The sequence below is a fragment of the Mobula birostris genome, chromosome 30, assembly GCF_030028105.1.
Source record: "Mobula birostris isolate sMobBir1 chromosome 30, sMobBir1.hap1, whole genome shotgun sequence".
NCBI classification, from domain to species: domain Eukaryota; kingdom Metazoa; phylum Chordata; class Chondrichthyes; order Myliobatiformes; family Myliobatidae; genus Mobula; species Mobula birostris.
In genome coordinates, this window is record NC_092399.1 from 15,232,857 (window position 1) to 15,254,046 (window position 21,190).

Here is a 21,190-nt window from a genome sequence, read left to right on the forward strand (position 1 = left end):
TCATCCTCCCCACAACAATTTCCACAAATGTAAATTGCTAAAACTGTGACAAACCCATCATAAAAAGTGTGTTCTACAATGAGAAGACTCAAAAACTCTCACTAATTAGAATCTGAAAATTCTGAATCTTTTAAAAAATGTAATCAACTGATTGTACTCTGTGATAAAATAACAACATGGAAATATAAACAATAATGAAATGGTTCACATTCTTTATTACCTGCTGCCAGTATCTATGGCCTCCTGGTTGGGCGCAGGGATTGTAAAACATACTGATGGGACCATTGCTTCATTACCAGTCGGGCTAATAACCTTCCATTTGGTTCGGTGAGAGTTATCTTCCAGAACACACTCATCGTTCTTACAAACCGTGATCTGTTAATAATTACAAAGTTAAAACCCAAGTACATTAATCAATATTTATACTTCACCATTGCTCTTTATCATGGGTATCCACAGAAGCATACTCCAACTTGCAAGACACACATTTACTTAAAATAGAAAATGAAGCGATTACATACTTTTAATTTCCTCATGATATTGTATATAAAGTGTTGGTCCATGGCCACTGAAAAGACTGCGTGAATAAATAATGAATGCAAAGTGTTGCAAGGGATCCAGTGCTCTATGGTGCTGGCCCAATGAACCAAAAAATTCAAGACAATTCATGATATACGAATTGTAGAATTCCAGATTTTTATACAACAGTTAGTCACATTTTTTTTGAATGAGGATAAGGACTGTGACATTATCAAATTGATACAATTGTTTGTCACAAATTTTGGATAAAATTACCATGCACTTGTGATTTAAAAAATTGATTTCAATTCTTGAAAGTCCGCTCCTCAACCAAACGGTTATGGGTTTTGAGTAGTGACGATTATTTAAAAAATTAGCAAAGTGCATTGCACAATGCGCCATCTCTGATGAAGGGAAAAACTGGCATGGTTGGATGACCCCAATGAAAACGTACCTCCTGTTGGCCAATCCCGGACTGACATTGACAGTGGTAATGGAGTGAAGACTGCGGCCCAGACCCTGTAACCTTCCCAGTAGATGGATGCTGCATGGTGCCAAGCGGCTCCCATGAGAAATAACAGAGACAGGGCAGGGGGGAAGTGAGGGAATAGGGATAAAAAAATTGTTTGCAACATTCATTAAATTTCTTACTTAATATAACACTACAGAGTTGAAAATTTATGATATTATATGAACAAGATGTCAGTGCCAACGCTAGGTACAAGTCACCCAAGGATAAATATGGAGACTGATTTAACATATTTTAATATTGATTTCAAAAGTATTTTCTTCTCTTTTCAATCTTTTACCATGTGCAGATATAGAGGTCATACCTCAATTTGCCTATAGTCACAGATTGCCTTGATTGGGATTGTGCCTTTGAGAACGTTATTGGGATTTCTTGGTTTCAACTGAACAATTGTTTTTGCCCTTCCGACGAGACCTGCTATGCAACTCTTGTACTTTATCAGCTGCTCCTTTTCATCCTACAAAACAAAAATTATACGTAAACCTCACGATATTCAAAAAGAAAACCACTCAATAATGGAATTAGCATTGTTGAACAGGGAGACATGCAACGTGTACAACCGATTTATAATCAGCTTAAAAAAACTCCAAAAATCCATAATAAAGACAAATTTAATTAACATATTCAAAACAAAGATAATTTTATTTAACAAAGCTAATATAAAGAATATTCAAACACCAACTGTAATAAAGTTAAAATATTTCCTACGTTTTAAGAGAATTTCAGCACTGAATTTCAATTCAACACAACATTTCACTTTCTAGTTTTGCCCTCTAGGGGACATGCCTATACAATGCAAGCAAAGTCTTAAGTCCCAAAAGAAAAAAATACCTCAAAAATTCAAAGGATTCAAAGTGCATTTATTATCAGTGTATAAATTATACAACCTTGAGACTTGTTTGCTTACAGTCGCAAAGCAAGGAACCCAAAAGAACCCAATTTAAAAAAATAAGACCAACTTCCAATGTGCAGAGAGAAAGAGAGAACAAATCATGCAGACAACAGAAGCGAGCAGCAGCAGCAGCATTCCAAACCAAATTGACTCCTTAGTTCCAAATCCCCACTGCAGCTCAGAGCAGGCCCAAAGCCTCGGTATTCAGTTCATCACATTAGCGGGGCAAATCACTTCAAAGCTCGCAGGCACAAAGCACAGCAGCTTCACAGCCTCAAGCATCGCGGAGAGAGAGAAGCCCCCAGACCACCTGGACCAGCGCTTAAGTTGTCCGAGCCTCACTCTAGGACCCAGCTCCTGCTGTGACAAACCGCTCCGGGCCTAGATTTCACTGTTGGAGAGCTGCTCTCAACTTCTCCAAATCAGCCCGGCGCCCAGAGTAATCCAATGTTTATGCAATGGTCCAATGGAAAATTACTCCAATGGTTATGCCCTTACAATTTTTAGAACTTAAAATGATCATCAACTCATTTTATATTAAACCATATCTACAAAATTTGTATTTTTTATAGATAAACAGGAGGAGAAGAAGATGGCAGCGCGACACAGCACGCGCGGCCTCTCCGGTGAATGATATCTGTAATCTGTCAAGTAGGGGACCGTGCACAATTCTGCTTTGATGGAGACAGAAGTGAGAGTACGGAGAAACATCTGGAGAAACTTCTGAAATGCCCGCTTCGCTGCCGCTGCTACTGGGTGGTAACAGGAATCTCCGGAGCAGAAGGCCCCGAATCCTCGGCTTTGCTTGTTTCGGCGGCCGGGGCTAGGCCGAAGGCGCTCGGCAGAGGATGTACCAGAGGGGCCGGTCGGAGACTCAAATTTTTCAGACGGACGGACTCGGTGTCAGCCTTGGTTGGCTGCTTCCAAGGCATCGGCAGTTGTCAGTGCCTTGGAGGTTTATGGCAGGGAGTTTCTCCCTTTTGCCGCCTGCCATTGGGGACTCGGGAGCCGGTCGGGACTTGAGACTTTTTTTTTAAACTGTGCCCATGGTCTGTTCTTTATCAAATTATGGTATTGTTTTGCACTGCTGTAACTATATGTTATAATTATGTGGTTCTGTCAGTGTTAATCTTTGGTTTGTCCTGTTTTCTGTGATATCACTCTGGAGAAACATTGTATCATTTCTTAATGCATGTATGCATTTCTAAATGACAATAAAAGAGGATTGAGTGTTCTCATAAATTAATCTAAACATCAAATGGATGGATAAAGTACAATGGATTAACTTAGAGGTACTGGAGTCTACACATGGTGGAATATGGAGAAACAAAAGAGAAAAACTCAAGAGGGTCAAAGAGCATCTGTGTGAGGAAAGGAACTGACAATATTTCAGTTCAAAATCCTGTATCAAGACTGCAGTGGATTAGTTTAGTTGCTTTGGGAAGATCAACACTTGTATTTCATTATCAATGTGCTTTTGATCTTAACCAAAAGATAGCTATCAAAATATTCCTTCTATTTGTAGATTAAAAATGAGGGTGCCATTCAGATTTTTTTTAGTTAGCCAAGAATCTAATATACAGAAAAAAGCAAATAACTAAGAATCTCCAAAGCAAACTTTGTAAAGGTCAAAATTGACTGGTCCTTTTCTTACAGCTATACACTTCAATTAGACACAAATTGACAAAAATGACAGAGATCTCTATACTAACATGTGGGATCTGGTAAGTGTTTAAACCGATAAACTGCACAGTTTTCCAATATATGACACTGACAGTCTTACAACCCCTTGATCAGCTATGAACAGTTCATTAGATCATGAGCTAATAGTGTTGTCTGGAGTAAACAACAAAAAAAGCTCATAAAGATGTACTGAACATCTTTATTCTTGAATCAAGCTAGTTAGAAATTCTTTACGTGCTGTAGAGGTGCTCTGTTTCAGTATCTAATTACTTAGACTGCCATAGATATGTCTGACTTTTCATATGCAGTAGCTTATTACATGAACTCAAAATGACCTACTTAGATGGTACAAGAGGAGGAAAATGACTCGCTGGTTAAAATAGGTTTAAACTCAGATTGGGTACTTGGAGCTGCTGACGGCAGCTCAACTCTTTTGTCACAGTGTAAATACACAAATGCCACCTTCTTAATCCCTCTTCAACAACTGAACTGTTTCACCTGAAGAAACTTCAGAACAACTATTTACCTCTCTCTAATTCAATTAAGGCAGATGCAGAGTCACGACTTTCAAATGCATAAAAGGTGACCTTTTATCGCTGCACCACAGACAGCATCTTAACATACTGCATCTCTGTGTGGTATCTCAGTTGTACAGCAGCTGATAGGAAAGCACTTCAGCGGGTCGTCTCTAGCCCACAGAAGATCATCGGGACAAGGCTCCCAGCCCTGGAGGACACCTAGAGCTCACACTGCCTAAGGAAAGCTACAAGCATTTGTAAAGACAATACACACCCATGCAATCATCTGCTCGAACTTTTTCCATCTGGCGGACGTTATAAGATTTTCTACGCCCGCACTTCCAGACTGAAAAATAGCTTTTTCCCCAGAGCTATAATTGCTCTGAACCAATCGATCAAGCATCATCCATAAATTTGTTATATTACTACTTTAGTACTGGTTTTATGGCTGTCACGCATCTGAGTTTCGCTTTTGTACTGCTGGACGTTGCTTGTACTGGCTGGTTACTTGATTTTATTTATTGTTTATTTATTTTATTTGTTGTTTTATAGCATTGAGTATGAGAGTTGCAAACACATTTTCGCTGTATTGGTGCATGACAAATTGTACTATGCAATGAGAATAAAGATATTTCATTTCATTTCATACCTAGTTTTCAGGTAAAATATCAAAACATTTTATCACCTTAAGGGTTTTTCACTTTCTATGCAACAAACACCTTATATTCTGTCTGGGAGCCTCCAACCTGATGGCATATCGATTTCTCCTTTCTGGGAAAAAAAAATTCCTTCCCCCTCACCTCTCCTTCCATTCCCCACTCTGGCCTCTTACTTGCCTATCACATCCCCCTGGGTCTCGTTGTCCTGTGGTGTACTCTCTTCTCCTATCAGATTCCTTTTCTCCAGCCCTTTACCTTTCCTACTTACCTGGCTTCATCCATCACCTTGTAGCTATCCTCCTTCCCCCTCCCCCACCTTTTTATCTGGCATCTTTCCCTTTCCTTTCCAGTCCTGAAGAAGGGTCTCAGCCTGAAACGCTGACTGTTTATTCACTTCCATAGATGCTGCCTGATTTGCTGAGTTCCTTTAGCATTTTGTGTGCATTGCTCTGGATCTCCAGCGTCTGCAGATGTTCTCATGTTTACTCTTGGCAATTAGACATTGCTCATGACAGAGAAGCTAACAAAGGACATGTCACAAACTGTTACCCACTATGATGTCTCCTTATTCAAGTTCAAAACTTGGAGGCAGATTCATTTATCAGGGCTTAATTCAGGCACTTGTCAAAAAGAATTTTGAATAACAATAGCTACATTTTCTACATGTAGATCATAAGATACAGGAGCAGAATTAGACTATTTGGCCCACTGACTCTGTGTCACCAATTCATCTTGGCTGATCCAGTTCCCTCTCAGCCTACAAGAACATTTCTTAAGATAATTATTAATACACATTAATAATTTATACACATGTCCAGCAGGCATAACTCTGTCTGTACCATTGAATCTTGAAGTAGATCCTCCAGTTTTGATAGACTACTGGTCTGGTCGCACTTGTATTTTCTTCTTATTGTCTCCTGCAAGTTTCGTAGATATTGCTCTGCTTCCTTAACATCGCTTAAAAACTGCAAGACAAGAGGAATAAAAATATCACGCACATCACTAGTCAGAAATGGCCGAAAGATACTCTTCTTTCAAGGTTCTGTTTTGATGATCCACTGTGCATTAGTACTGAAAAATACTAACTGCAGAAAATAGGTTATACTTTCAGATTGCCCAAGAGACTAATGAAGACAATTAATGAACAATAATGAATAAATGCTGAATGTTCTACAAAATAAGCAACAGAACAAGCACTAGTGAACTCATTAAGAGTCAAATATAACATAACTGACAAGGTTTAGCATATTTATGGAAGCTTTTTGCTGACAGATGTAAGGGCATATTCTGGAGTTGGGAAAAGGGCAAATATTAAATTCACCAGCAACCAACCTTCAAGCATGAACGCTGATTGTAGATTGAATTTAAAATATTTTCCTGGAGCTGACTGCCAAACAGACAATACTGATTAACATTAATTTTGAGTGTATGGAGTGTGGGTGTGAAGTAGTAGGTATGTGAAAACTGTATGTAATTCAAAGGAAGCATTGTAGATACACAGTAACTTTAGAATTGTCCTGCCGATACCTTTGATCTTTAGTATATAAAAGTGTCATGTAATATTGGGTCAGGTAGGCCTCTTCTTCCAAGAATGTCTCAATATGATGTCTGTTGCTCATTTTTGTTGACTACAACACTTCTATATCCACTGGCATCAAGGTCTTCAAGGTCTCTCTGGTGACTTTGTTCATGTTAAAACCACAGAGATATAGGGCATTTTCATTTGTATAGATGGGAACAATAAAGGACTAGTTTCAATTGGCCAAAGGGCATGTTTCTGCGCTGTTTGACTTTCACCGGTAAAATGAGCAAATAGGTTCAATAAAGGTAAACGTGAAGTTAACCATTTTAAATCTAAAATGGACAGAATACATTTTAAATGTTAAAAGATCAGAAGCAAGTCCAAAGAGATTGGATGTAACATGCATATAAATATTTAAAACGTCATAGGTAAAGAAAATATAATACACGAATGTAAGGATAGAAGTTATGCTGCCACAGGTATAGAAGGCCGTGGTTAGACCACACTTGGCATACTAAGGGAAACAAAATGTATCAATGCAACAACGTTATCTAGACCGAGGGGGGATTGGATTAAAATATCAAGTGAATCTGAATCAAGGGTTCCCAATCTGGAGTCCATGGACCTCTCTGTTAATGGTACGGCTCCCTGGCATACAAAAAAGTTGGGAACCCCTGGTTGGCTGTGTAGGAATAGAGGACGTATCCTTTAAAAAAAAACTAGAGTCAAGCCTTCTGAGGAGAGAAGCTAGAAAATGCTTCAACATGAACCTGGTGAGAGAAATCTAGAATTCCCCTCTGCAAATGACGATTTACTCTATATGATGCAAGATTATTTACTTTTAAGATTGAGACTGAGTGATTTTTTTTTAACATGGAAGGGGAGAAGATAAATAGCTGGGACAGTGGGCACACAACTTCAAGAATCCAAATAAAGTTCTAAGTATGTATACATTGTACAACCTCGAGATTCGTCTCCTTACAGACAGCCACAAAACAAAGAAACCCAATAGAACCTATTCCAGTCTCAAGATTATGAAATGCCCAATTCATAGATTACTTAAAACTGAGTTCAGTAAGTGATTAAATGTTGAGAATATGCAAGCTTGAATTTTTTTTTATATACAATCCATCGTTCGACAATGTTAGCATTATGGTGTTCATTAGCATTATAGAAATAGATTGTTTTAAGCTACTTATCAGACCCTGCACAACTGAAAACAGTAGATATTGCTCCTGTAGTCACTTACCAAGCTGTATGGGTCCTAATGCCCTTCCCTTGGACAACATTGGTGTCGTGGAGAGGAGAGACTTGCAGCATGGGCAACTGCTGGTCTTTCATACAACCTTGCCCAGACCTGCGTCCTGGAGAGTGAAGACTTTCCAGGCGCAGGTCCATGGTTTCGCAAGACTAACGGATGCCTTAAATTTAAATTTAGTCACTTGGCACCAAGTTGGTGGATGACCAATGCTGGAACATTGACCGTTAACGGCCATTTTACTGCTTTGACTATCTATGATAATATTCTGCCCAAAAAGGAATCCTCACTCCTGGTCACTGCAGTCAGAACAGTATGGGAACCAGTTGCATTGCCAACTTGCCCTGACAATCAGAAATCCTTCCCACAAGCAGTGTGGAACTGTAAAATCACTCATTTGGTTGAAATCAAGTTATTATTTTAATCAGTACATAGATTACTGTGCATTTACTGTATGTTATTAGCTTTATGGGTACAGTATGTGGATCTTTATAGCTGTTATGTTTGCTGTAGCTAAAGCAGTGTCCTTTACCTGGAAGTAGGCTGTGTTATCTTTCACATGTTGCTCCACACAGCAGCACAGCTGCCTGATCCAGAGCCACTGTGTCTGAAGTGCTGCACTGTACGCCTTGAAAGTGATAAAGAGCAGCTTAATTAGAAATGGCACCTTTTAAAGTTCCCTATGTGAGTTTTCGATTTTAAAAGCGCAGTCTGTATTATTTGTTAAAATATTAGAGAAGAATGGATACGTCTTCATCATAGGCATCAATTCACTCTCCCGGTTAGAACTTGCGATAGGATGCAACATCACATTCTCAAGCCACCACAAAACAATTCACAACTATATTTTGGAACATTATCATTCCTATAGAGGAGCTTGTGGAACTTAGCAAGTTCTTACAAAGATAAAACAGCTGAGGAATCAATTTGTCTGTTTCCCCTTTCTCTGCCTCCTATACCCAAATCATCTCTACCCCAAACAACAGGAATTCTGCAGATGCTGGAAATTCAAGCAACACACATAAAAGTTGCTGGTGAACGCAGCAGGCCAGGCAGCATCTCTAGGAAGAGGTGCAGTCGACGTTTCGGGCCGAGACCCTTTCATCTCTACCCCATCTTTTTTTTTTGCTCTTTTTGCACTACTTAATTTTTTAAGATACATTTCTTATTGTAATTTATAGTTTTTTTTTAAACTTGGGTACTGCAATATACTGTTGCTGCAAAATAACATATTTTACAACAGATGCAAGTGATATTAAACCTGGTTTTGATCTTTCCAAAGATAACTGTTAAGTAACTTGCTTATAGTTTTGAGCCTTCCATCCCCACATCCTAGAATACATCCTCAAAACCTGGATTAGTATTTGAAGATATGACCATGAGAAAATTTACTAACTGCAGATCATTATGGGATCAATACTGGGAACGTTGGCCAGGAAGAAGACTATATAATCTTGAAGATTTGAAGAATATTGAAGAGACAACTTTAGCATTGTCTTTCCACTAGTTTATTCATATTCATTATTGAAAATACATCAAAAGTACACCTATATCATCCTTATTTTCGCTATGAACCAGGGGTTCCCAACCTTTCTTTTAATGCCATGGACCAATACCATTAAACAACAAGTCCATGGACCCCAGGTTGGGAACCTCTGTTCTAAATCTTGAAAGCACCACACTTATTTATAAGATGTCTCTCTGTCCCTGTCCCCAAAACACCTACAATGTTATTACATTAGCATGGTTGACAAGACCCAGGATCAATCATTTATAATTAACATTATTCCCTGATAATTAACGTTACGTTGCATTTCAGTAAGCAGAGTTAATCCTTCCAGAATTCCTGTCTGATATCCCGATAATGGCTTTGGAAATTTGGACACTCAATGAACAGCAGGTGAGCACAAATTTGAGGCTGTGGATTTAATTGTTACTCAGGAGATTGTGAAGGTAATGCTACAACTATCATGAATTTTAAGTCTAAACTTGAGGCAGCACAATTATTCTGTAATTTAATTACATAATAAACTGAATAAGAGAATACAAAGGCCAACTTCATTCAGCCATGAAATTAAAATTCAATAATCATTTATCAAACTTAACAAATCGGTTCGACAAACTACCTCAACCGTCTGCCGGGCTGGATGGTTCTCCAGTGAGAGCTGTTCTCCTGTCTCCTGGTGGGATTTGATAACCACCTGTTTTTGCTCCAGTTCTTTCTTCAGTTCCTACAGAATATAGGGCAAGATTTATTTTTAACTAGATTTCAGTCAATTGCTCCAATAGTCATATTAATTATCCAGTTGAATAAGGACGGAATACAAATCACTAAGTAACAAAACTTCTGTGATTATCAATAGCAACGATTAGGATAATATGGAATTTGTCATCAGGCTCAACAAATGTAAAGAACAAGTTCGAGTTAATTTTCCATTAGTTAACCAGACTGTAAATCTTCTCTAATATTCAAATTAACTTTGCCAGACCCAAACCAATTTCCCCCACAAAGCGTGTGGTGGTTTCCAATAACTCACTACTTCATTTCTGTGAAGTTAGTAACTCTAATAAACTATATTATCACTAGAGATAGTTAACAGTCTTTTTCAACTCAGTTTCAATGAATAAGTAGAATGACTCATTTGGGAGGACTGAATCTGTTGGCTCAATTTCAGCTTTTCACTTTTGTTTGGAAATAGGTGCGAGTTAACTACCTAAGTACAGGTTTAAAAAAATTCATTTGTCTCCATATTTGAGACACAATTTCTTTTTACCCGGAATCATGTGTTATTTTCATTTAATAAGATCATAGGTCCTAGCCCAGATCAAGGGAGAAAGAAATCCAAACCAGACTGGTGAACACCATTCTCTAACCTGCTATTAATAATTTACACAATAGAGGATCATCTATAAATTTGCTGAAGATGCAACCATTGTTGGCAGAATTTCAGATGCTAACAAAAGGGCGTACTGGAGCAAGATATACCAGTTAGTTGAGTGGTGTTGCAGCAACAACCTTACATTCAACGTCGGCGAAAACAAAGAGCTGATTGTGGACTTCAGAAAGGGTAAGACGAGGGAACATATACCATTGCCATTGAGGGTTCAGAAGAAGCGAGAGTCAGCAATTTCAAGTTCCTGAGTGTCAGTATCTCTGAAAACCTAATCTGGATGCAACATGTTGATGCAGCTACAAATAAGGCAAGACAGCAATTATATTTCATTAGGAGTTCGAGGAGATGTGGTTTGTCAACTAAAATACTCGAAAACTTCTACAAATGTACCGTGGAGAACAACCTGACTGGCTGCATCACCATCTGGTATTTGGGGGGGGGGGGGGGGCTACTACACAAGAAAGAAATAAGCTGCAGAAACTTGTAAAAATTAGTCAGCTCCATTATGGGTACTAGCCTTCAATCGTATCCAAACCACCTTCGAGCAGTGGTGCCTTAGGGAGGCGGCGTCCATCATTTAGGATCCCCACCACCCAGGACATACTTTCTTCTCACTGTTACCATCAGGTAGGAGGTACAAAAGCCTGAAGGCAAACACTCAGCAATTCAGGAACAGCTTCTTCCCCTCTGCCATCCGATTTTTAAATGCACATTGAACCCATGAACACTACTTTATTATTTCTATTTTTGCACTACTTATTTTAACTATTTAATAGGCATACATACTTAATGTAATTCAGTTTTTTCTCTATGAATTTATTTATCATGTATTTCATTCGTCTGCTGCTGTAAAGTTAATAAATTTCACAACATATGCTGGTGATATTAAACCTGGTTCTCATGCCTGTCTATTCAGACGAAAATTTCAGACATACAGCATAATCATCTTTCAGCAAACAATTCAAAGAATCTAAGACAAATAGTAATTTGTAAGGGTTGTAAAAAATTGTAAGCATCTCAAGGATTATGCAATTCCAAACTTAATTGCAGCTAAAGAATAGTCAGATCAATGACAGTAGAGGCTTTGCCGCATAATTAAACAATAGCCTAAAGCAATTAGAAAGGGTTGGAACTTCATTTAAGGTCATGACTAAACCTCCGTCTTTTAAGAGTTAGGCAAGTCAGCACTTTTGTGCACGCAAACATTCACTAGTATGGCTCAAAAAGCTCCCCTTCCCCACAGCTTTACACCTTACCCCAAATCTCCCCATTTACCCTCGTCAAGTCCAACATAACCCACAAAACACACAAGGGAAAATCTGCAGCTGCTGGACATTCAAGCAACACACACAAAATGCTGGAGGAACTCAGTAAGCCAGGCAGCATCTATGGTAAAGATTACACAGTTGATGTTTTGGGCCGAGACCCTTAATCAGAACTGGAGAAAAAAGCTGAGTAAGAAGTTGGGGAGGGGAGGAAGAAATACAAGGTAGCAGGTGATAGGTGAAACGGCAGGTGGGTGGTGAAGTAAAGAACTGGGAAGTTGATTGGTGAAAGAGATAAAGGGCTGGAGAAGGGAGAATCTGACAGAAGGCCATGGAAGAAAGGGAAGGGCTGGTAAAGAAATAAGGTGAGAGAGGAAAAGGGGAATGGGGAATGGTGGTGGGGGGGGCACTACCGAAAGGTCAAGAAATTCACATTATCCTGTTTAAAAACAAACACCTCTCACGGGCTTTCATGCATCTACATAGGTAATGGAAGTAAGTTATGATGTTAACAATGGAAAAATATTGATGCAGAATAAGATCTTGTTCAATACAACAAAGATATCCCCCCCTTGCCCCCCCACAACATCCTCCACTCTCTAGCTGCCAGGCACATCAGTCTACCACTTTGAATTTGTTTGCCCACTCTACCCTCATATATACCTCCTGCCTCACTTTGAACACACCCCAGCTTCTTACCGCTGTGGTTAAAGCAACGGCCTACAGTCCAGTCTATGTCCTCTGTAAACCTTGGCAGAATCTTCATCTACCCAATGATGGCAGCTCATGGAGAAAAAAGGTACTTTGCAGACAGGTCTGTAGGTCTTGGCATGCAATTTGCCAGCTGCAGTGGGTTTCATTTTAAACAGAAAACTTACAATGAAATATTCCTTCTTGGAAGAGATATTTGTATTGTTGTCACTCCAGTCATAAGCCAATTCTTCCTCCTCCTTTTCATTTAGCCAAATGAGCTCTGTGGTCACTTTCAATACAAAACTGTGCAGACTTAATAAGTGTCTCAAACGCAACCTTGACGCTTCCTGAGGAATAAAACACAGCGTTAAATATCGACCACGGACAGGGATTGACTCTTCATCTGTGTTCAATACCATAGCAAAATACTATAACTTTACAAAGTAACTGACTTGTGATGACGGAAGCAATGGCTGTGCACTGCTTTACATGGTTGCCCAGAGCTCCAGGCACTCAGGTTCAATTCTGACTTTACACACACACACACACACACACACACACACACATTCACCAGTGAATATGCAGATATACCATGGTTGCTCTGCTCTCCTCCTGGGTCATTGTAAATCACCTCTAAGTGGAGAGCATTCTGTCTGGTTGTATCACCCTCTGGTACGAAAAACCACTGCACAGGATTGTAAAAAAGCACAGAGGGCTGTAAACTCAGCCGGCTTCATCTTAGGCACTAGATTCCCCACCACTGAGAAAATCTTCACAAGGCAATGCCTCAAAAAAGACTGCGTCCATCATTAAGGACCCCCACTACCGAGGGCATGCCCTCTTCTCACTGCCACCATCAGGGAAGAGGTATGGGAGCCTGAAGACACGCAATGTTTTGGGAAAAGTTTCTTCCCCTGCACCATCAGATTTCTAAGTGGACAATGAACATTACCTGACTATTTTTGCTCACTTTTTGAATGACTTATTTAATTTTTAATTTATAGTGTATTTTACGTATTGAAGAGAGCTACCACTGCAAAGCAACAAATTTCACGACCTATGTCAGTGATAATAAACCTGATTCTGATTCTGAAGAAGAATCAAGTGGAATTTGATGGATATGCGAGAAAGAAGGTGTAGAGCTACAAGGAAACACAAGAGGAGGCACAGAACTGATGGGATTGATCTGTCAGTAGTTGGCATAGACCGGATGGGATTTTATTTTATTAAGTGCAATCGTGAACAACAGCCAGATCAGAAATGCTGATCAAGTCAACTAGTTCCCAAACAGAACTCTGATAGGCCAATCAGATGGTTCATTGCTGCTCAGCGATAGAACACAAAAAAAATCGTATGTACAATTAAAAAAACATTAAAAAATAGTAGAAATACTGGAGTCATGATGATCATGATGAAGTCTGCTAGACAGAGACATTTATACACATGCTGTCCTCCATAATTCAAAGAGATTGAAGGCTGAGGTTGCAGGGTGACAAAACGTGGCAGGAGCACTTGAAACTAAAAACTAATCCCTACCGGGAGAAAACAGCACCTGTTCTTTACACACTGTTCTCCAGCAGTTTAAGGACTAAGTCCAGCTGGAACATAACTCACAAGTGCTCTTGAAAGTCTGGTATTAACCCTACCTGCCAACAACCAAGCATTGCCATCCTGGTCCCCTTCATTATAGCTTATGAAGAAGCATGTGACTTCCCCCCAAGAGATGATAGGTGTTTGTGCACTCGACCCTTGAAGGCTTGGACCCCATCGTCGCAGATGTTTCCAACCACAGCATCTGGAAGGCTGTTCCAAATTCTGATAGCACAGTGAAGAAAGTTTCTATCCAGTGTGTAGGTTCTCGCATCAGGCATAGAAACAGCATGAGCAGGCATACATAAACCTGATCACGTGGTGCGCCGTCTCTCATAAGATGAAGGCAGCACGGTGCGAAGGTCTGCAGGACTGTGGTTGGTGTGCATTTTGTATAGCACAGTAGCTGCAGCAACCTGTTGTCTGTGGTGTAAGCTACTGATGGCTAGCTTCTCACGAGCTGTGGCTTCATCTACACCTATAATCCTGAGAGCCTTTCTTTGAATGGAATCAAGCTGGCTGAGGACACACTGTGAGGCATTCATCCATGATAAGCAGGCATACTCCATGATGCTTCATACCTGGGCTTTGTAAATAATCTCCTTCTGTATCTTAATAAACTGAAGTTGCATACCTCAAGCAATTATAAAATGTTCATGACAAAACACAACTACACTTATTCAAAGAACTTTCAACAACACCTTTGAGCATGGAACTTATGCTTTCAAATATTTAAAGATAATGCTTCTGTCTATTGTTGCTCACATCTTTTTGGCTGGGGCAGAGTGGAAATGACTTGACAGCTTTTGTTAGAGCAAAAGGAGGTTCATTTCCATTTCTCCTCTTCAGTAAGAGTGCAATTGCGCAAATGGGTAAAATTCATTACTTTTTTTTAAAACCGTAACTATAAATAGATACTTTTGTGTAGAAACTGACTTTAACGTGCCGCAGAGTTTTAAGTAGAGGCTAGGACTAATAGAATTGCATTGTATAGTTTAAAGGAGTCAAGGATCGGTCTGCTTTGTTTCATTGAAGATGTGCCTCAAAACAATCACTACAGTTTTTAACCAAAAGGTCATTCAACTGAAAAACGTTTACTTCTGTTGTGGTTTAATTTAACTATTTTAAAATACAGGATTTGATTAGACAACTGAAAGTTTTCAATACTTATGCACAATATTTTATTAATTTCGGTGCCCATAATAGTGTGCATTATAAAGTTATAAAGAAAACAATTAATTACTTCAGATGATTAACTTACCAGCAGCTTGAGGTATTGTACTTCCAGTTTACTTAATGTATCTGAATAACTAGTTTTGAAGTTTGAAGAGATTTGACCCTGTAACAAGCAAGTATATTTGTACAGATGAAAGATTTTAAGATTTCTGTAAAAAATTATGTCAAGAACCAAATGCATTTTTGCCACATTAAGGCAGATGTGGAATTGATACTGTTTATTTTAAACTTCAGTACTCCCCATCGAACAGCACAGTAGGAGAACCATCACCAGATGGCCTGCTGGGATCTTAAGGTCATCAGTAAAAACGAAATGGGAAAAATAATGACATCTTGAACGTGGTGCCTACTTTTTATGAATTAATTTACAACATAAGCTAAATCTCTAGTAATTTTTATAAAGCTTAGATACCAATAAAAGCAATAATGAGCCATATAACTACAGTGTTTTTTTTCCCTGACAGCAGAGGAGGAGGAGGAAGTCCCTCAGGATTGTGCTGTGGTGAAGAAATGGTACACATTTCCAAGTCAAGAAGACTTTTGAAGGGGAATTTTGAAGGGGAATGTGTCAGATGATGTTCCCAAGTACTTCATGTCCTTGCCCTTCTTTGTGGTAGCAATAGAGCGTCTGAGAAGCTTTGTTGGTATAGCCTGGTGTTGTTAACTGCAGTGCACTTTGTAGATGCTAGTCACTGTAGCCACAGCGCAAGAGTGGTGGTTGCATTGAACGCTAAGGATGACAGACGTTCTCCCTAATCAACTCCACTGCTTTGACCTTCAGGGGTTCCCAACCTTGTGGTCTATGGACCCCTTGCTTAACAGTATTGGTCCATGGCATAAAAAAAGGCTGGGAACCCCTGCTCTAGATGGTGCTGAACTTCTTCAGTGTCATTTTCATCCAGAAAAGCAGAAGCTTTTCCTTACATCTTGTACATGCAGGAAAGGCTTGGGGATGTCAGAAAGTGAGTCACGCTGCAATACACTCTTGCAGTCACGGTAGGTCTTGAGTTGCTGGTTAATGGCAGCTCTTAATGTGTTGACAGTGGAGTTCAGTGATTGTAATGCCATTCAAGATCAGGAGCAAGTGGTCAGACTTATTTTTGCTGGGGAGCTTTTGTGGCATGAATATTACAGGCTATTTATCCACCCATTAAAATAAGGCAAAGACAACCGGCAAGATTCTGGGAGGCAACTTTAAACTTAAGTCTTAAACATCTGAGGATCCAGATTGAGACAAAAGAGGACATTCAAGAAACCAAGATTAGAATGAAGACAATTGTGGAGGAGGAGATTACAGAGGTCAGAAGACCATTACAGTTAGGGTTAGGGGTTTGATAACAAGAATGTGAAACATTTCTTAATCAGGAGCCAGTACACATGCACAGATGCAGGACTAAAGAATGAATGTGATTTAAGACAGCTTAGGACAAGTATAACATAATGCAGGAATTCAAAAAGGGCAAAAAAAATTTAAACAGCCTGCAAACACATTAAACCATATTCATAGCAATGGCCAGGATTTTTTTGGAGGAAAAGGTGTGATGTTTCAAAGCATTAGTGTTTCTCTACAGTGAGTAATATGGTTAAGAGTTGGTAAACTTAAACAGCTGGAGAATTATAGCAACAGCTAAAATTAAGATTTGAATTAATTATGTGATTGTAAGAAACACTGTTTCCAAAATAGTAATGCATAATAGAAAAAGACTTACTTCATAAATTTTAGCTTCTTTTAGGCTAGAATCCAGTTCTTCCACAGCAGTGTGGATAGTCCTGTGTGCTTCAAGGTGCTTTTCCACACTAGGTAAGTCAGTGCCCCACTCAGCTCGATCAAGTCTTACCTGCAGAAGCAAACCATGCATTAGTAAACCCACACCATTCCAGCACTGGAAATGCTTTTATGCTTTACTGAGACCTGCCAATATTGCTTTGGTGCATCCAATGCTCGTAAGAGACTAAGAAGGAAGTTGGCAGAAAGGTGCTACTGAATCTAATATAATCTGTCCTCCAAACAAGAGTCTTTCTAATTGGAGTGGTAGCATGAAAATAATGACGATAACTTATACCATTAGAAAAATGTCCATTGGTTGACATATATGCACACTAACAGGAAATGTATTCCAACAGAAATAAGTATTGTTCGACTTACAATGACCCCTAAACTTTCATGTGACTAATAAATAGGATGGTGTTTGTGCATTGGGACAGCGCACTCAAAAACAAGCTGGCAAGTTTTTAAAATGACATTTTGTGAAATTTGAGCATATATTTTTGCAATATGAACAACTTGATAGAAGTGATTGATGACACTAGCCAAAGGAATGCCCAAAGAACCTGTTCAAAATTTATTAACAATTTCCAAAAACAGAAACAGAGTCACGAATGGGAAACGAAACCTGAATTCTTTTCTTATTGAGTTTTAATTTTTAACATGCAGCCTGCACTGTATATCCTTCAGATCTTGGTATACCATCAAACTCCTTATGTAGAAATATAATTCTAATTTTAATGGAGATTTGTAGATGTCTCCTTTCCAGAGAATGAAAAAATACAGTACTGTGCAAAAGTCTTAGGCACATATATATAGTTAGGGGGTCTAAGACGGTTGCACACTACAGTATTTGTCAATGTGCAGCAGGCAATGAGTTTGTAAATCCGGCAGGAGCAAAGGATGTTGGGAATGGAGTGCTGTGGGACATGTGGCAGAGAAGGAGTGGCAGAGAAGGAGTATCAGGGAGGGTGGGGGGTGGTGTGGGCGCAGACACTTCCAGTCCTGAGACAGCAGGCAAGGTCATTTGATTCCAGACAATTGGAATGTCCCTCTGGTGCTTACTGCGCCCTCCTCTCTCCTTTCTCCTTCTCCCAACCATGATCCCCCTCTTCCAGCCCCCTTCCCCCTCTCAGTCCACAATATCAGAATCAGGTATATCATCAATCACATATGAAATGAAACTCGTTTCTTCTGCAGCAGTACAGTTTAATACATAAAATTACTTCAATACTATGCACATGTCTTAGGCACCCTAGCTATATCTACATGCCTAAGACTCTTGCACAGTACTGTCTGATTATTCTTGAATAGCGCTGTGGCATGTCCATAGCACAGAAAGGGTTAAAAAGTCGATGAGATGATTTAGGAATAATCCAAAATACAGCTTTATTTAAAAATTGTGAAGTTCTTCATAAACAGTTTCTAACTACAAATTATGAGAAATTGCTACTTAAAGGTGTAGTACTCAGCATACGTTTGTTTAAATGGAAATACGTTCAGTACCTGTACTTCCTCCACCCAGGCCAAAAGCTCATAGACGAATCGCAGGCTCCCTTCATCTTGTGTTGAAGAGAGTGCAATCAATTCCGACCTTGTCATGGGTTTTTTAAATCCTGTGAGAGAGGTGATGTGCAAATTGCTGGAACCAACATCAGTTGTTAAGTCAGTGGCAGTCAGGTTCAAAGGCTGTAAGTGGTCTGCAGTGGAGATGAAATGTCCTTTTCTATACAAGTTGGTGCACTCCAGCCTCAACGTCACCAATTCATCCTGCAGTTTAATGATTCTGTAAGAAAGATGTAAAACATGCAGGAGTCTTCAAGACTTTATGAAAGAGAATACACAACTTTATACTGGGACATACAATTCAGCAGGTACATTGCACCTACAGGCTGATGAGAAGAAAATTAAAGATTTATAATCTTTTGAGTACAAGTCATTCACTTATCAGTCTTAAATGGACATTCCATTTTCCTGAAACTAAGTTCCCAACTTCTTCTCAAATCCTTTCAGCATATTGTATGCCACATCTGGATCATTTCACGTACTTAAATCTCAAATCTTAAATAATGGGAGGTAAATTCTATTGAGCTACTTTTAGTAGGATAACTTCCTCCACACAGAAATCAGTACTGTTTGCTAATACATCCTCCCTCTGCTTCTCAGACCAATTTTTTCTTCTTTTAAAAATGAGTTTCATTCATTAAAACACCTACAGTGGATTCCGGTTAATTGGCCCATCGTTTAATCAGGCAGCGGCTTATTTGGGACAACTTTTAAAGAACAAAAATTTATTGAGAAAATAGCTGGAATTCTCTTTATTTCAGACACTATGCTGCTTAATTGAGACAGGAGATTGTCACTGTGAGGTTTCTCACTGTCATCAGTCATGTGCTTGTCATCTGGCCATTAGACACTACACCGTCCTTAGAGCAAACATTTTTTAAATAGCGTCAGTTGCAAGTGTTTGTGTTTAAAAAGCAGTGATTTCTTTTTGTCACTGATAGTTGGTTAGAAATAAGCAGTAAGATAACTCAGAACTGTTTTGCTCATTGCGGTTTCAAGCATTTAGACTCGGAACAGAAATAGCAGGGAGTGAAAATGCAATGATTTCATTACTTCACCAAGTTAGGAACTACGGAGAAGTTAAGAACTACTTCTGGTAAGATGGTGGCTTGCTCAGATGCAGCGGCTTCTACAGGACCAACCAAAGGTGTTATCGTCTCTTTTGTATGTATTTGTTACAACTGTAAGATCTTGCTCGACATTAAGAACTTACAAGTATTGCAAGGTCTACCCCATCAGCAAGTTGCTTCGTTGGTGGAGAAACTGAAGGAGCCAGGCTTGGTGCAGGTCGTGCTGCTGCCTGCATCTGAGAGGCATCAGTGCATGAAGGTGGTGTGCAGTCTAGCAACAGTGTCTTAATTGCTTTTCTTGTGATTGCAAGACCCAGTTGGACATTGGCAATGTGGAACGCTGCAGGTTTGATTCACTGTTTTATTGGCGAACAATGGGCAGCTGCGTAGCCTCGCATGTAGCGAGGACTAGTCCTGAAATGGTGGTATTGCCTGTTTACAGCTATCAAGGAGAGAGGTATCTGAGGCAGTATGCTCACCACGGATGGCGTGGTCCACGCTGGAGTTGATGCTGCCCTCCAGTGGTCACTTGGCAGAAGACAAGATATATTGCATTCGACTGCAGACTGCTGCAAAATTCATGGACTTGGGGACTTGGGCTTTTTTTTGTGCGACTGTATGTTATTGTTGTCTTATATGTGCTATGTGTGACTTGTGAATGACTCTTGGTGCTGTGTTTTGCACCTTGGCCCGGAGTAACGCTATTTCATTTGGCTGTATTCATGGGTATTCATGTATGGTTGAATGACAATTAAAGTTGAATTTGAACCTGAAGGTATCGACAATCATCTTGAATGTTACAATGAAAATGAAGGTTTGGAAGATGCAATCGTCAAAAGCATTGTTTGAAGGCAAACTACTACCTGCACTTGATGTCTGTGCTGAGTTTGTTCATTTACAGTCAACCAAAAGAACACAGCAGCGTGACAGTTGCCCGTTGTATCTGACGATGACAGTGAAATCTGTGCAGGAGAGTTTTTAAAGTGGAAAAGCCATTGCACAGGTATAGCTCCATTCTCACAACCTCAGAATTCTGGGTCCAGTGGTATGAATAGTCATCACAAACTGCTATCTTCTTTGGTTGTAGTGAATAACTGCGACTTCTGATGTGCCTTAACGTGCCCTTCGCTTTCCACAAAGTGTTGCCGAACCACCTTCTTGGCCTTTGGATCTCATTTGCTGGAGCTGACTTCACATGCTAGGACAGGCAATGCTCCTATTTCCCTGGAGTGTGAGGCCTGCCAGTTGCACTCACCTGGTCTAACTCGCCTGTCGGGGCAGTGAACCAGGGCATGGCCACTGTCGCATGCAAGCAACTACTTGGAGCCACAGGTGAGAGCTGAATGCCCGGTGGGGACCAAAAGTGAGTGAGCTGCCCCGGAATAGACACAACAAGCCCTTTCACTAGAGGTGCTACCCCTCCCTGGACACCACATATATGGCAGTGCACACCAGATGAATTTCTCCACTGTTAACTATTAGGAAGAAACACACAGTTTTATAGTACTGTAGTAGCATTGGTAATGTTCTA

The 21,190-nt window shown here is 39.7% G+C and overlaps 1 protein-coding gene across 21 annotated transcripts in view; it reads right to left on the reverse strand.

Annotated features, from left to right (window-relative positions):
* The window catches only part of macf1a (microtubule actin crosslinking factor 1a), a 590,515-nt gene that overhangs the window by 251,048 nt on the left and 318,277 nt on the right, over window positions 1-21,190 (reverse strand). For 12 of the 21 annotated variants that reach the window (XM_072247359.1, XM_072247356.1, XM_072247358.1 and 9 more), the window contains 10 exons: window positions 18,530-18,809; window positions 16,968-17,096; window positions 15,284-15,361; window positions 12,618-12,779; window positions 9,707-9,811; window positions 8,113-8,208; window positions 5,640-5,765; window positions 1,353-1,505; window positions 974-1,081; window positions 221-375 (listed from right to left, as the gene is read on the reverse strand). In XM_072247359.1, coding sequence (XP_072103460.1) covers window positions 221-375; window positions 974-1,081; window positions 1,353-1,505; window positions 5,640-5,765; window positions 8,113-8,208; window positions 9,707-9,811; window positions 12,618-12,779; window positions 15,284-15,361; window positions 16,968-17,096; window positions 18,530-18,809 — 1,392 coding nt within the window. The remainder of the gene's footprint in view (window positions 1-220; window positions 376-973; window positions 1,082-1,352; window positions 1,506-5,639; window positions 5,766-8,112; window positions 8,209-9,706; window positions 9,812-12,617; window positions 12,780-15,283; window positions 15,362-16,967; window positions 17,097-18,529; window positions 18,810-21,190) is intronic. The other 9 variants (XM_072247361.1, XM_072247355.1, XM_072247368.1 and 6 more) reach the window with 2 other exon arrangements.